A 15,915-nucleotide genomic window follows, 5' to 3' on the forward strand; every position below is an offset into this window, starting at 1 on the left:
TAGGAAGGTGTCCTATATATGTTAGGAGGCATTACTGCCTCATTTGTACTTGTTATTGCAGTTCCTTGTCATCCATAATTAGGGCTCACACCCAGACAACAGGTGTGGATTGGTAAAAACAATTTTTTTTAAAAGAAAACTCTTCTGTCATTATGGGAATGTTGATACTCACGTGCTTCATGCACAGTAGATGGAAAATAAGCCAGAGTGGACACTGAGGATTATCTATTCGGTATTTGCCATGTCATTCTGATCTGAGATAGCACATCTCTCCATTTTGTATTATCCCAATAGAGAAAAAAAAAAAACAGTTTTGCAATGATACATTGAAGTTGCACATTTCTAAATAAAACATCATAAAATTGTGTATTTCAAAATCATATGGCTGTGATAATTTCTTTGTACATTCTCTTCAATGTTTTAGTAGCTAGTAAATTGCCCATTTAAGATTAATGCAAAATAAAGTATCATGTCAATCTTATTGACATCTAAATCAGAACAGTAGTAAAAGCATTACGTGTTATTTATGGTCAACCAGCATCGAATACTGTCGTACGCCAATACAGATACTTTCAGTTTTATTAACATTTTTAGATCTTCAGTTACTTAAAATGGATCTTTAGAAAATGATCTCAAAATTTTCATGCTTTGGACAGCACATTTGACCAGTATAAGAAACATAGTTGAGACTGAGTATCTCCTTTTGGCCAATATTTTTTATAGACATCAAATGAACTACATGAAGCCACCCAATCATAACTAACAATTTTTATCATTAGCACTCACAAAACCAAAATGGGACATTCTGAACTGGGAGACTGAACAAAGTTTTCCCCACGTGACAGCCATTTCTAAAGTTAGCTTTTTCCAAATGTAGCTCTTCATGATGCTATTTCCATTTCATAGGAGCCTGTGGGAAATCTTTTTTTGAGATCAAGCTTGTATTTTTTCTCTTGCGATGTGAGCCCTGTGTTGATGGTAACATTTGGAAGCCTTGTTAGGAAAAATGCTTGTTGAAACCCAGTTTCACAGTGTGACTTTTCAACAGCCTTTGCAGATGTCAGGGGTTTTTTTTTTCATTATAAGAGTTTCCTGAAATGCCCTGTATATAGAAAGCTTCCTCTAGATCCTGGAAGCTTCAATAGGGAATGATCAGAGACCCTTGGTCACCTCAGTGTTTTCATCTTCACAGTGAATTGGGAAGACATTTTAATGTGATGGTTTTTGCTCTTCAGCAAAAAACTTACCATTCACCCCAGCTCCTGCTGTAACATGGTTCAGATTTCTGGGACAACAGTAGTCTAATTCAAAAGACTTGGAGTCTTTTATTGTATATTTCTCTTCTGTCTTCCCAGACTGAGATGCCCGTTGTAAGAGAAGTCCCTGGAAACTCCATTTCTGACTTGTGTGATGTGTGATGAGGCAGGAAAATAGCAGCAACCAGTTTAGTCTCACTTATTTGTTTCTCTCTTTATAAAATGAAGGTACTCATATTAATAATTAATCATTAACTGCAGTACCCCACCGAAGTAGCACTTTAACTTGTTCATTAACTGAAGGCATGTGCACTTTGTATACCTGCTGCCCTGACCATGCTGTGAAGTCTCATTCACTGTTACAAAGCATCATTCAGTATTGTCTGTTTCAGAGGAAGAACACAACCTGTGTCAATAAGAGGAAGTTTTCTCTCATCACTGTATTGTTTGTCTTTTTGTAGGTATTTTCTCCGTGCTCAGCTTGGCATCCGAATGTACCACTCTCGCCGCTGAACTTCCCAAAGTGTCTTATGTGAAGGCCTTAGATGTCTGGCTGATTGTTTGCCTTCTCTTTGGGTTTGCATCCCTGGTGGAGTATGCAGTGGTTCAGGTAATGCTAAACAATCCAAAGAGAATTGAAGCTGAAAAAGCAAAGATAGCCAAGGCTGAGCAAGTGGAAGGGAAGGGTGGAAATGCTGCCAAGAAGAACACTGTGAATGGCACAGGGACTCCTGTCCACATCAGCACTTTACAGGTAGGAGCTGCGAAGCTGTGTACGCAAAATCAGCCTTAATCTGTATTAACACAATTCCGGGAATATACTGTCATAATAGTTTTGGATAGTGCTTTATCTTAGAGTGGCCAAGACATTAAAAACACACTGATAATTAATGACTAGCAATCTGACCAATTGGTCCCTAGTGATTTGGGGTCAGATGTACTAAATTAAAGATGTGTCTTTTAATATCCCAGCGCCATGATTGCAGCTGAGCTTCACGTAAATAAAGTAGCAAGCAGCTTTACAGTTGCTATTTTTCTCATAATAAATAGCAGCTGTCAAACCGTAACTATTCAGAGGACGGGACTCTCAGCCAGTATTTGCTGAGAGCGTACTCAAATAACACCCATCTCGTTGCTTTCCCCACAATGGCCACAGCTGCACCGCATTGCATGTCAAGCATCTCTGAAGCCAGGGATCCAGAAGCCTTGGCATTTGTAAACAAAAGACAGGTCTGTTTGTCTGTCAAACAGCTCCTGGATTTCTTCTGTTGCCAAATAGAGTTTATGGGTAAATTGGTCAGATCCTATTATATGGATAATGATGAGATGTACCTCTTGGCTCAGGCCAAGGTTTTCCATCATGTTGCTAAATTCATCATGTTGTAAAACTCCCTGTTTGTGCTCCAGGAGTTATCAAACATCTCAAGCCAGCTGCCTGCAGTCCTGAGTGATATTTAATTTACTTTTATTCCACAGAGGAAAATATGTTATGCTACAATGTGTGGAATAGGAATTTGTCTTACAGTTTTCAATGACTCTGCAATTTTAGTATATAAAATAAAGCTGTTAGGCCAGGTCCAAGTGATAATATTGGTAACATACAATGTGACTTTAAAATTTTTTTTAAGGAGGGAGTAGTTTACACCAGAATGGCAGAAACCCTGTCCTAATACCAAGCTGGCATTGCCCCATAATTAATGACCCCTAGCCCAGAGTTCCTGCAGGTATCACAGAGCAGTGCACTTAACTACCATAATTCTCATCTAGTAGAAGAGTCTCCTGGGAATTGTTTCAGCTGGCAACTAGGCTCAGCTTAGAGCAACTTCGTGACTGCTTTGACTTGTGTCACAAGTAATTCCCCAAGCCCAGGCAATGTCAGAACTGAGTAGAAAGAAAGATGGCTCCTCTGCAGTTTTACTTCCTCTAAATTGAATATGATATTTTTGTATTTTGCAATTTGCAAGTCACAAGTTCAGCTGTTTCTTGTAACAAAGTAGTTGCAACACTCCAGAAGAGCAGCATAAAATCTATTTATTTCTCTTTCAAGTACTCAACAAGTGTAAGTGTTCAGCTTGACCAATGACAACATTAACAAAAAAGTGTAGTTTTTCAGTCACATGAACAAAACCAAATTGCTAGGTTACTGACTCTCCTCAGTGTGTATGCCCTTTAAGATGCTTGCTATTAGCATAGCCACAGGGAGGATAAAATTATAACTTTTATCACCTACGTTATCCTTTCATCCTTTAATGATTATTTTCAAGTTTGGGTGTACAGTGCATTTTAAGACTTAGAGGAATGGGAGCCATTGACCACAAAAAATAAGCAACATTCTCTATGAATGGTGTCTAGCAATTTTTTAGGATTCAGACTTCAGTCTACTCTCTGTGATTTTGCAGTGTCAGGTCCAGTACCTCATGTCTGACCTGCACTTTTCAGAGTCTTTCCTTATTTTTAATCAGACACCGTTAACATTCTAGTATCTTTAATCTTGGCAACAATAATCTGCATTTAATTTACGTGGAGTCCTGCACATGCATACCTACTGGTGATTTTCATACAGAGAGTTACAAAACATGTGTTTACCAAGACATACTGAAAATATGTATTCATTGCTGTCAAAGCTGGTCATGTGGCTGAGTGGTCACCTCCCTTCACAGCTAGTGATAAGGTTTGTATCCACGCACCTGCTTTGAAATATAGCCTACCTGAGATAGTGTCCTGAGATGGTGACATCTGGGAAGATCACTAGGCTAAAACAGACAAAATGTCACAGACATTTTACATCAGGATGTGGTAGGATGGTGGTGCTAGTTTTTACGTATTTGAAGTCTATAAGTCTGCCTAGCTGAAAACTCTCTCTCTGAACCAGCTACTGTGTGGGAGTACTTTGAAAGTTCTCAGCCCTGGAGAAGCCTGTACTAAACTCCTAATTCAGAACAGATCTAAATCTTTCGGTAGCTCTAAACCTAATCCAAAACTAAATCTGCCCCACAAAATTTGGATTGCTTCCATACAGACCTAGCAACGATCAAGTAGAGAATGAATTTGTCATATGGCAAATATGCAAGGGAGGAAAACATTAAAGAAATAGGTAATGGCAAAAAAATGTATGTTGAAAGGCATAAAGATTATTAAACAAAAAGAGGCCAGAGTGCTGTCCCAGAAGTTCCAGGAACTGTTTCTCATCAGGGTCATGTAGGATTGTATATGAGGAGAGAGCAAATACTGGGCTAAATGTTGGGAAAGACTTAGGTGAACCAATGTGTAGCTTTAAGAGAAAAGGACGACCTAGAACTGCATCCCTGAAATTAGTGTGTGCATCCTGTAGAAATGTTCAAGGATGTTCTTTTTCCACACAAGAGACAATAATACTAAGGCAGCAGTGACTACAGGTGTAGCTGGAAATCTCACCATAATTAGGCTTGAAACAGTGGATAGACCAGATGGGACTCAAAGGTAAAGCCAACAGTAAAGACATGGAAGCAGAAAACTCCAAGTAGGGAAAAGCAGAGAGCATGAATAATTGCATTCCTAAGTGTTTCTCCAGCTCAAAATGAAGCACCTATTTATTATGAGATATTACTGAATGTTGCTGATATGTGACTGTAAGTTATTAAAGGGAAATCAAGTTTACAAAGAAAAATTACCTTGTTTCACTGTAAGATGTCCTGATCCTGGTGCAGGGCAAGTTTGCCAGCATTCCCCGAGCAGCAAGCTGTGGTCTTGCTGCCTCTCATGGTCATGCAGCATTGCAGGAGTGGTGTCTCCGCAGCACATTTAGGGAAGGAACTGGTGTTTAAAGTACAGGATGATTGCTGGAGTGGGAAGATCCCAGGCATAGGAAGGATCAGAGGGACCATAGGGAAGCAAATGGGGCAGTCAGGCACCCCCGTTTCCAGCCCTCATGGAACTATGCATTTTCATGAGCTTGCTCCATTTGTGAAAGACAAAAATGCCATCTTTACATATCAGATGTTAGTAAAAACCAAGCCACAATAAAATCATACTTAAGAATATAAGCAGCTGTTTTTCTGTTTTTTATGACAAGAAATTGTGTAAAGGATTAATCTTTCCAGTGTATCCTAAACATTAAAAGTTTGATGCCATCTGAAACGGAAGGTGAGGAGAAGAGATCCCCTGCAACAGTACCTGCAAGGATCCACCTGTAAGTTTTTGCCAGAAAGTACTTTTGGCACTGTGTTGGTAGAGTCAGTGATCACGACTGATAGTTACCAACAGCAACAGTGAAGTTGGCAGGATGAAAACAATGCTCGCAGCTCACCAGTCACCCAAAGATGGAGAAAGGCTTCTGTGGATGCATTGTTACTTCTCCTCTGCACCAAATCCTTGGTACTGGCTGTCGTAAGATCTGTGGGTTGCTAGCACATGATGAACCCCTGAATCCATGCTTTATGACTCATGCCCCCTCCAACAAAACCCTTTGAAATGTCAGTGCCATTTTAAGCCCAGAGGTTTATTGATATGGCTGGCTGATTCGAGTTAAGTGGTCCATCTGACAAGATGAAAAATCAGCATAAGTACTTTTAATGTGTTTTTCTAGGAGCAGCAATGGCCACACATTTACAGGCAAGAAGTGATGAGAAAGTACAGTTGGCTCCCTTAACTCATAGCAGATGCAATTAGATGCTGTTCTAAACAGAGGAGAAAATTATGCAACCTGGTGGTAACTGCTGGCATTGGCTTTTTATTGGGAATCCTCTGTAGGAGTCTGCCTGTGTTTCCTAGCAATGCAGCATCATACAGTGAGAAAAACAAGCAAAAAGGGAAATGTTTTGAGGATGAATCAGTTTCTTTTTGCTTTCACTGGTGGTGTGATTACAGGGAGAGATTGACCTGTTAACTATAACAACACCCGTCAATTTGAAAAGTCGCATTTTCATCAAGCCCATTTATAGAAGCTGCCCCCTGTAGATAATGTGCTTATGACTGGAGAGAACATTTGCTAAAAGAATGGCTCTGGCAGATGATGAATAGGGCTATGCAAGTAGTGACAATAGCTCTAAACCCAGTTATTTTTAAAAGGAAGTAGTGTTATTTCTTGCTTTATCTTGTTAGAGCCACATCTAGTCTCCAAACCTTAATGTGGGTTGTGTTCAACTCCACTGATTTATGATATACCTGACCACTGGTGGTGACCTGTGCTGACCTGATCTTCTCATCTTTGTCTTTTCTCCTTGACTGGCACTCCACACTCAGATTGTTCTTGTAGAAAGACCAGAAACCCAGTTTGCATTTTATCTTGTACATAAAATTACAGGCTTCAGTCTATTTTAATAGCTCCTGACAGCATTTCAGGTACAGAGTAGGTACTTTCTGCTCTTCTGACTCACTTATCCATCATTGGAGGTAATTCAGAGCATGTCTGTAAAAAGGCCCCACACAATCTGCTTTGAACAGGAGGTTGGACTAGATGATCACCAGAGGTTCCTGGCAACCTCAGCTACTCTGTGATTCTGTTTTATTTTATGTATAAACACTTTTTGTGCTGTACTTTGCAAGGAATATTTATAATGTGATAGCAAATTCCTCCTAGGTGCACCAGAAAATATACGCGGCCTGAATATACACTAATGCTAAACAATCACCCTTTATTTATTATCTACATCTATCACCATGGCAAGTGCAAGAGAAGAGCAGAAAACCAGTGCAAGAAAGATTAATGACAGAGTTTGTTAAAAAACTTCTCCTCCATCTTCTATGAAAGACACGACTGGCAGCGCTATTGATGGATCTGTATGCCAAAAAGAGGTTGGGTGCCAGAAGAGATGATTTTTATGGCAGAGGAGATGTGCTGTGTAGGGCAGAGAATGCTGCATTACAGTGGGGCGGCACTTCAGCCTGAGGGACACATGCTGAGTTTGAGAGGTTGCCAGTGCTAGATCATGTTTGAAGCTTTGCTAGAAATTATGAGCAATACATTTCTGCTTTCAAAAATTTTTGAATGCAAAATGATGGCATTATGTGTTACACTTCATCCTGATGGATAAAGAGGACTTGATAGCAGGATGAACAGTCAATTAAAAAGGATCTTTATTCTATTTGTACAAAACAAATTTAGTTAAATCCTCATATGTCTGATGCTCTGAAAGAACAAATGGCATAAATCTTAAAACTAGTTTTTCTCATCTGGTTGCAAGAACTTAAAAAAATATGTAAAATGTTGGTCAGCTGTCTGACATATTCTAAACAGCTACAGATCAGAAGGGATACTGTAGTAATTAAAAAAAAAACAAACCAAAAACATCCCACAAACAGAGCAATTGAAAACAAATTCCACAAAGACTGAAAACTAACTCATCTTCAAGCATTTCTCTTTTCCCTTCACTGGAAAATGGAGAAGCTGATGGCAATTAACAGAAGTTGAAATTCAAGAAGTAGATGTTGGTGACATGTAGGTAACAAAAGCCACATATAGTTAGCATAACTGAGGGCAATAGGAAGTTACTTTGCATGTATAAAAACAAATAAAAAGAGTATTGGCTGAAAGTGGATAGAGATGCTGTAAATATCAAGAACTACCAGAAATGGCAAAAGTGTTCAACAAATATTCTGCTCTGTGTTTGGGGAAAAGCCAGATATATTCAACCAGATGATTGAATAGCTTTCATTGACAGTAGCTAACAAGGATGTTAAACAGTAGCTATTAAAGTTAGACATTTTACAATTGAGATTTCAGCTTAAGTTGCATCCAAGATTTTTTTAAAGAGCTGGTCTGTGAATACTGTGGAACATTAATGTTGATTTTTTAATAAATCCTTTAAAACTGGGAGGGTTCCAAAAGACAGCAAGAAGCTAACTTTGTGCCAGTACTTCCAAAGGCTAAGTGGTATTACATGAATAATTATAAGCCTAACATCAATCAGTGGAAAATATTGCATAGCTTGCAGGGGGCTGACTTATAATTATTTTTCATCAGTATTAATTGTAATTAATATTATTTGTAATTCAGCCTCATTTCAGCAAATACATTTAAATGGATCAGTGACATTAAAGCTGATCTGTGTGTTTATTGATTTAATCAAATGGAATGTAATTTTGAGAAATATTATCAATTAGGTTGACAGAGATAATGATGTTGAGGTAAGACATTCTTAAGAACATTTGACTTGGCTTCTTATGTCAGCCTGATTACATCATCTGAATTATGCAAAATCAACGTTAGATTTGTTACCATCTGTAAGTACCAGCAGTTAATCAGAGTAACTGTAGTCATGCCTTGTGACTGAAAACTGAAGCCAAATAAATTCAGGTTAGAAATAAGGTACATATGTTTGTGGGGAACAAGGTCATGGAAAAAATTCTCCATCCAGGGTGTTTTTGAAGGAAAATGTAGTGTAACTAGTTTGGGCAGTAAATGTGGAGAATGATGATGAGCACCAGAGGCAGCAGAGGCAGCGATGGGGAGTTGGTTCCCTCTCCCTTACAGTCTGCATGCACAAACAGCACTTCTTTCTTTTCTTCTTTTTCATACGAACTTATTCTCTTAACTATGAAAAAAAAAAGAAAAAAGCTTTCTGAGCTGATTGTGGCCTCACTGCAGCGACACACACACCACAGCTCCAGAACAGTGAGTGGCTGCAGCAGGTCCCAAGCTTGGCAACAAGCACCAGTCAGCCTGAGTTTTGTAAAACTTGAGAAACAATCATCACGGGGGCCTTCTGGCTTCTAGGAACTATTTTTAGGTATTTCTGAGCTGTTCATCAAATGTCAGATGTCCTGTCCAACATACCAAGCCTAGACAAGGCGGCCTAGTCCTGGGAGAAATGGGAGTTACATCTATGTTTTATGCCAAGCTCTGAGAGCCATGTTACTTTCCTGTGTCCTCTTTACCCCCTGCTCCACCTCCATGCCAGAGGAAAGGTGAAGAGGCCCTACCCTTTTCCAGCAGCCTTCCCATCCCAAACAGCTATTCCAGCTGCTCCCCATCCCCTGCAGTGGAAAGACAGGAATGATAAAAGTGAGATAAACTACTTTTAATACACATTATCTCACTTTATTTAGGGGAAACTGTATGTCAACTGAAATGCATTTAGATTAAAACAACAGAAATATTAGAGAATTGAAGAGATGGATGAGAAGATATTTAAAAATATGTCTGGGCAGCAACTGAAAGCAGAAAATAGAAGTACATTAGGCCTGCAAACCCAGGGAAATGAAAGAACTTACTTTTAAAAGTAACATGTACTTATTAAAGAAAAAAATGGGCCAGGTTGCTCTTGCAAGGGAAATTGTGTCACCCTGATAAATCAGTACTCTGGCTGACACTAAACTAAGCAGAGCTCTGTGAACATGCTGTGAACGGCCCTCTGCTTGTAAGGCAGAGGTGACCTAGAAGCTGCTCCCTCAGTTCTGTGTCCCACAAGTGAATGAGAACTGACTTGTAACAGCCTTTAGGGAATCTCTCTCTAGAAACTGCAGCTAGAACAGGAATATTCTGTCTTGTAAATGAGAGCACTTAGGCTACAATTAGCATCACTGAGTTTTACAATACATTGCTGGTAGTATGAGGAGCAGACTACAAGTTTGCAGATTGAAAAGGAGGCTTGTAATTTCATAAATGATTCTGTTTCTTGTTATGGCCTTACTAAATCTTACCAGTTTTGACCATGGAGAAACTGTAATTTTCCTGTGACTCTTCAGTTAACATGCACTCCAGTCCAACAAGTTACCCTTTCATTGCACAAGGGTCTGCTTTATATCTTCATTACCCATATCATTGAGCACGATCTGATTGGAAGGAACCTCTCAGATCCCTGTCTGGCAGCCCCCATATCACCCAGTGTCACATAATCACGTTCATACATGTCTCAGTCACCACCTTGCTCCTGCTACTCTGATATTGAACGCTGTCGCAGGCTGTCAGCTCTTTGATGGCAGGGAAACAGTAAAAGGAAATTTGTGTGTGTAGTTTTGCCATACCATCATGGAATACCGATCTTGTTTTTCATTTTTTGTAACCTGTAACCTTGACTTTATTGTGTAACCTGCACTTTAGTTTTAGTGCGTTGGTTTCGGAATTTAGTGTTTTCCTGAGAAACAGAAGTCTGGCAAATCTGAAGAGGCATATCCACTCTTTGCTGAGGGAATAGCACCGTGCTTCTCTTCCACCATGCACCAGAGTCACCATTGTCAGTAATAGGAGTAAAAGCCACAGTTGAAGTTTAGGTATCTTCCTGACTACCTCAGTTCTGTTCATCCAGGATGTCTTGTCAGTTGTCATAGAGAAGCCAATAGTATTCTCCAGAATTCTTTTTCATTCATTTGTAAAGTTGGTATTATATTTCTCTATTATTATTTTAATTACAAAATGTGATAATGCAAACATCTCAAACTGTCAGACTGAGACTGCAAAAAAATCACAGGTGGAGATAGCTGAGAGTAAAATACCTGAACGCACTGTTGAGGATAGGTTACTGGGAAGTAGAGATGGATAGCTCTCAGAAGAACCCAATTTTAGTGGATCAGTGGCTCCAGGAAGCTCTAGTGAAACTTACCTTAATGTCAGTTGCCCATGTGTATAACCTGATTATAACCAGCATTTTTTCCAACTAACTCTCAGGTTATATATGTGAAATGGCATTATTAATAGTGCAGTTAACTTTCATAACTTGTATTCTATTTTCTTCCTTTTTTTATTTTTCTCCTTGCTTTACTGTATGGTGCAACTGAAATGAAACTTTGGGAGAGATTTACTCAAGTCACAAAACACAGTGCCTTACGAGTAGTCACCAAATCCCTTCAAGCTTCCTAAAGAATGTGGGGGTGATCCCCCTAGAGATTTGTTGTTCTTGAAATGCAAACTTTATAAAATACAAGGAAGGGAATATAGGATTTTAATTTTTTTTTCTCTCAAAATCACTTCAGTTTGAAAGGCACCAAATACTTCTTTTCTTTTAAACGTTCATTGCCTGTACCAGTCTGCGGTTGCCCCATAGCACAATAATATTTGGTCCCTAAGAGTACTGATGGAGCTGTAGGAAAGACAGATATTCAGTTGCTGGATTGAGTTATTCAGCTCTCCAGTGTACAGATGCTCTCCAGTGCTGAGAAGGGCATTGCATCTTTGTTACCTGTCTTTAGAGAGGCACCAAGGACTGCAGGTACAAAGAAAGTGCCTCCTCACAATGCAAGGTGATCACCCTAGGATGAAATACAGGATCTTGAGCTGGCTAGTATGTACAATCAGAATAGACTTTTAGGGTTAACAGTGACTATATATAGCTTCCAGGACCCAGAAAAATATGAGTATTGAATGGTATCTGTCCTGCAAGTTCACCAGCACTGAACCAAATTTGAAAAATATTCTTCACAGAAATATTGTCTCACCTTCTGTCACCTTAAAATGAAGGATTCTAACTATAGCAGGTTGTACAGCATGAGGCATCTCTTGCATGAAAAATTGCACAATTATGAATGTTTGGATTAGTTGATATGATTTAGTTATCATCCTTAAGTACTTCATAACGCAACCATTCAGCAAATTAGACTGATGTAATGTATCCCTATCAACAAGTAATTACCTATATGTTTGTTTGCGGTGTTCTCTAGCAGCTGCGTTAAGTTTGTCAATGAATTATGGTGAGTAGATCATGATTCCCGTCACTCTTTATTTCATAGGTTGGTGAGACCAGATGCAAAAAAGTTTGCACTTCGAAATCTGATCTGAGATCCAATGATTTCAGCATCGTTGGAAGCTTGCCAAGAGATTTTGAATTATCGAATTATGATTGTTATGGGAAGCCTATTGAAGTCAACAATGGGCTCGGGAAATCTCAAGCCAAGAACAACAAGAAGCCTCCTCCTCCCAAACCCGTCATTCCATCAGCAGCAAAGAGAATTGATCTTTATGCAAGAGCACTGTTCCCTTTTTGCTTCTTGTTCTTCAACGTCATATATTGGTCCATATATTTATGATAAATCTTTTGGGGTTTTTTTCATATGTGTAAAATATATCCCATTTCATCGCCCCTTCCAAGTCATGAAGGCCACTGTGTGAAATTATTTGCATTTGCAAAGCAATATGTTGCATTTTGATGCCATGCGATTGTACTGAACATGTGGCATCTGAAATTTGAATGAAAGCATGACACTGCAATGTCTGTGCTCCAACCAACGTTGTATATAAATGTACAGCATACATCTGGCTTTAGGAATATATACAAAGGACAATGCATACTACATTATAAAGCTGAATAATGCTCTTCAGATATTAGTAACATACAGAGATTTAAAGTGTTTCTGACAATGAAACTGATGTGCACGTTGAGTATTATTAAAATCAGTATTCTAGTATATGTAGTGTTTAACAGCCTTTCTGCTGACTTCCAGAGGAACAAAAAAAACCCCAAACATCTTGTTCTTGTATAATTTTAGATGGTGCTGTTGAAGAAAAAGCTAACATGTAATTCACATGATTTAGATTTTGTAGGTGAAGACAACATTGAATAAGCTGATCTTGTCTATGAGGTCAGAGAATTACTAATTTTCTAAAATCACCTCATTTAGGAAAAAAAAAAAAAACACAACAATTGTACCCATCAGGCAGGCACACTTAAGTGTGTGAGAATACACTGAAAATAAAACATTGGGCCAAATTTTGATTGCTACTTCTTTAGGCATAAACTAGATACAGTATGTCAAAAGCAATCAGGCCACTTTCCAAACTAAAGGTATGAGGAGTTTTGGAGAAACATCCCAAGATGCAGTTCAGTATCAGTTTATGTTATTTTTTTTTTACATTGCTCTGTCCTCTGGCTCGTTTTCTGTAGCAATCCTGCAGTATATGTCACAATTTTTTTGATGTTGCGTTGGATATATCTTACTCAATTTGTTTTGTTTATTCTATTGAGCTCTTTCTGTTTTAAAAAAAACAGTTGTTGCCAAGATGAAATCCCATTTTTACCACTGGTTATACTTTCTTTGTTTGCCTGTTGTAGCACAGATGACCAAAGCTAACACCTAGCCACTAGTAGGAGTGAAGACATGCCCAAAGGTCTAAGGAGCTGAGACTCTTGAATATATCATGAGGTGTTTTGTCTATGTGTTAATTAATGGCTGCCCTCACCAGCTCATTGATTTGCTGATGAGGTCCTTTGTGTGAAACAGTTCTGATAGCAGACTGCTCTCCTGATAGCAGACTGCTCTCCATTTTCCAGAAGAAACCCCATGACATGGAGACTACCTAAGCATGATCTCCTTGGGGTGTGTAGAGCAGGACCTGTGGTTTCCTGTTAGTGCCAGAGTACTGACAAGTCATGAAGTACAGCCAAAAGAAAGCTGCTCCTGTGTAGGTGTCAAGTAGCATGTGTTGCCTGGGAATACACAGGGACTAGGCCTCAGCCCTTGAGAACATGCCATAGAGAAATATGTCTCTGCTTGTAAATCTGGGGCACCACAGTCAGTTAAACCTGGCAATTCATGAAGGGAAATATGGCTTATTGGCTCCTCATAGGCTAGGAAGGGACTGAATTAAATACGTGAAACCATCCATAGCGTGAAAACAGACACAATCTTGTTTGTTGCACTACATTTCAAGTTCACCTGGGTTTGTTGAGTCAGTGCAGGCCACAGGTGGACTATTGGAACATTGAGGTATTGCCTACCACATAAATGTTGTCCACGTATGATGAGTCTGCAGGACCAGAACGTCAAAAGCAGGAATGTAAAAAGGGCATGGCATGCTACACTGGTTTCACTGGGCTTCCGGTAGATTTGCCCAGGGTTTTCTTGAACCACTGACACTTTGTGATATACAGCCTGGTTTCAACAATTTGGGTTTAGATTGAAGAGATCTTCTCTTCAGAATATGGTCATGCTCTTTCAATCAGCATCCTGGCCATCTTCTTGTGGAGATTTCAGGGAGATAGTTTACCAGGTGGCCAAAGTTTGTTCTTTCTGATGAGAGGAAATGGAAGGGAAATCCCAGATGTCACTGAGCTGACTTCAATAAGGGCGGGAGGTGGGAATGTTATCTTTAAGGTCTAGTTCAAAGTTTCAATATTTCTGTCTGTTAAAAATATTTACAGAATTGTCAGAAACTCTAAGAAGGATAAGTGAAAGAGAGGAAGAAAGGAAGGAAGGGAGGGGTAATTTTTATATGTACAATCAGAGTGCTATATTTATAGACATTATTTATTCTCATACCTTGTATTTTTTCTTACAGTACTGGAAGGCAAGAAAATAATTACCTTGTGTTGGAAATTATATGAATTTTGGAAGATAATTTTCTTGTTAGAACTCTTATTAAATGATTTATCTGTAATTAATGTCCACATTCTATCTGTATAATCTCAATTATAGATTTTATTGTTAAATTAATCTTTGTTCCTTCTTGCTTCCTTGCTTACTTGCTGGCTTTTGTGCTTTATCACAAAACATTTAATCAATAATACACTGTAATTGCTTTCCAACTCACACACAGAAAAAAAAAGGGAGCAAAAGGAATGTGTATTGTTAAGATAAAGGCTTTTCATTCATTACAGCACAAAACCAAGGACAGAAGCAAAGTTTTAACAGCAAATTTGAAGCAAAATTTGAAATAAAGTGGTATCAGCTATAAAGTATTAATTTTCTTTTTACTTACACTAGATAATATTGCAGCATTTGTATTATATTAATACATTCATTTGTACTACAGAGCAGTAATAATTGATTTATTTTATTTTTGTTCTCTCCATTAAAGGTCATTGAATTTTACGTACCATTTCACATTATGGTCCTCCAGCACCCTCTAGTTGTAAAATTCTGCCTGTTGACTGATTTCCAGAATGAGGTGCAAATAAAAAATATAAAGGCGGTATAGAATGTTACTTGATAGTGATAATATGATGGGGAAAATATTAATAAACCTTAAATAAATTCACATAAAATCAACAGACAGCTATAGAAACTTGCCATGCAGCATGAATTTAATATTGTGGAAATTAAGACATACAAGTAGTAGCAAAGGTATCTCATGAAGTACACATTAGTAACTAGATTAACTAGTCGTGATGTCTGAACAAACTGCATGACAGCAGAATCTACTTCTGAGAGAAAGACCATCTGTGTTGCAGCTAACATTTACTTTAAGTTCTCCTGTAGGAGACTTGCAAATTTTTGTTCTATGCTTAACATAAACCTTAGTATTTTCTTGGCTCTTCAGCATAGAGGAGTAGTATTCAAATAGTTTATTCCTTTCTTTCATAGCATTATGGCCCTTAGATATCTTTCTATTTCAAGACTTTAGAACACATTCAAACACCACATCAGGAATTTCCATGGAGATGAATGAAGCAATTTCTTTACTGAATCCACAAATTTAAGCTATACAATAAGTAAGGATTTCACTTTAAATGTATATCAGTGTTAATTCCCTGTTAGGATGTGTTGAAATGTATTGTGCGGAGTAATCCACACCTTACTTGCTCGTACTGTTTTGACTAATGTTTGACACACAGTTTTAGGAGCAGCTCTGTAGTGGCTTTTGCCACCTCCTCTTTTTTTTTTTCAGTCTCACATTAGTTGTAGCTGAGTTGGTGTTGAGAGAGGAAGCGTGTTTATTTCTGTAAGTGCAGCATGCAGAAGTTTGACCACTTGGAAAAGTTTCCAAGCAGCTTTAGTTCTTCAAAGTCTTCAGATTAATTTGGACTTGGTA

The 15,915-nt window shown here is 38.5% G+C and overlaps 1 protein-coding gene across 1 annotated transcript in view; it reads left to right on the forward strand.

Annotated features, from left to right (window-relative positions):
* Positions 1-12,194, forward strand: part of GLRB (glycine receptor beta) — a 52,346-nt gene extending 40,152 nt beyond the window's left edge. Inside the window, exons 8-9 of the mRNA XM_010206494.2 lie at positions 1,718-2,010; positions 11,898-12,194. Of these exons, the coding sequence (XP_010204796.1) occupies positions 1,718-2,010; positions 11,898-12,194 (590 nt within the window). The remainder of the gene's footprint in view (positions 1-1,717; positions 2,011-11,897) is intronic.
* Positions 12,195-15,915: the final 3,721 nt, after the last annotated feature.

This window comes from Colius striatus, chromosome 3, assembly GCF_028858725.1.
Source record: "Colius striatus isolate bColStr4 chromosome 3, bColStr4.1.hap1, whole genome shotgun sequence".
NCBI lineage: Eukaryota > Metazoa > Chordata > Aves > Coliiformes > Coliidae > Colius > Colius striatus.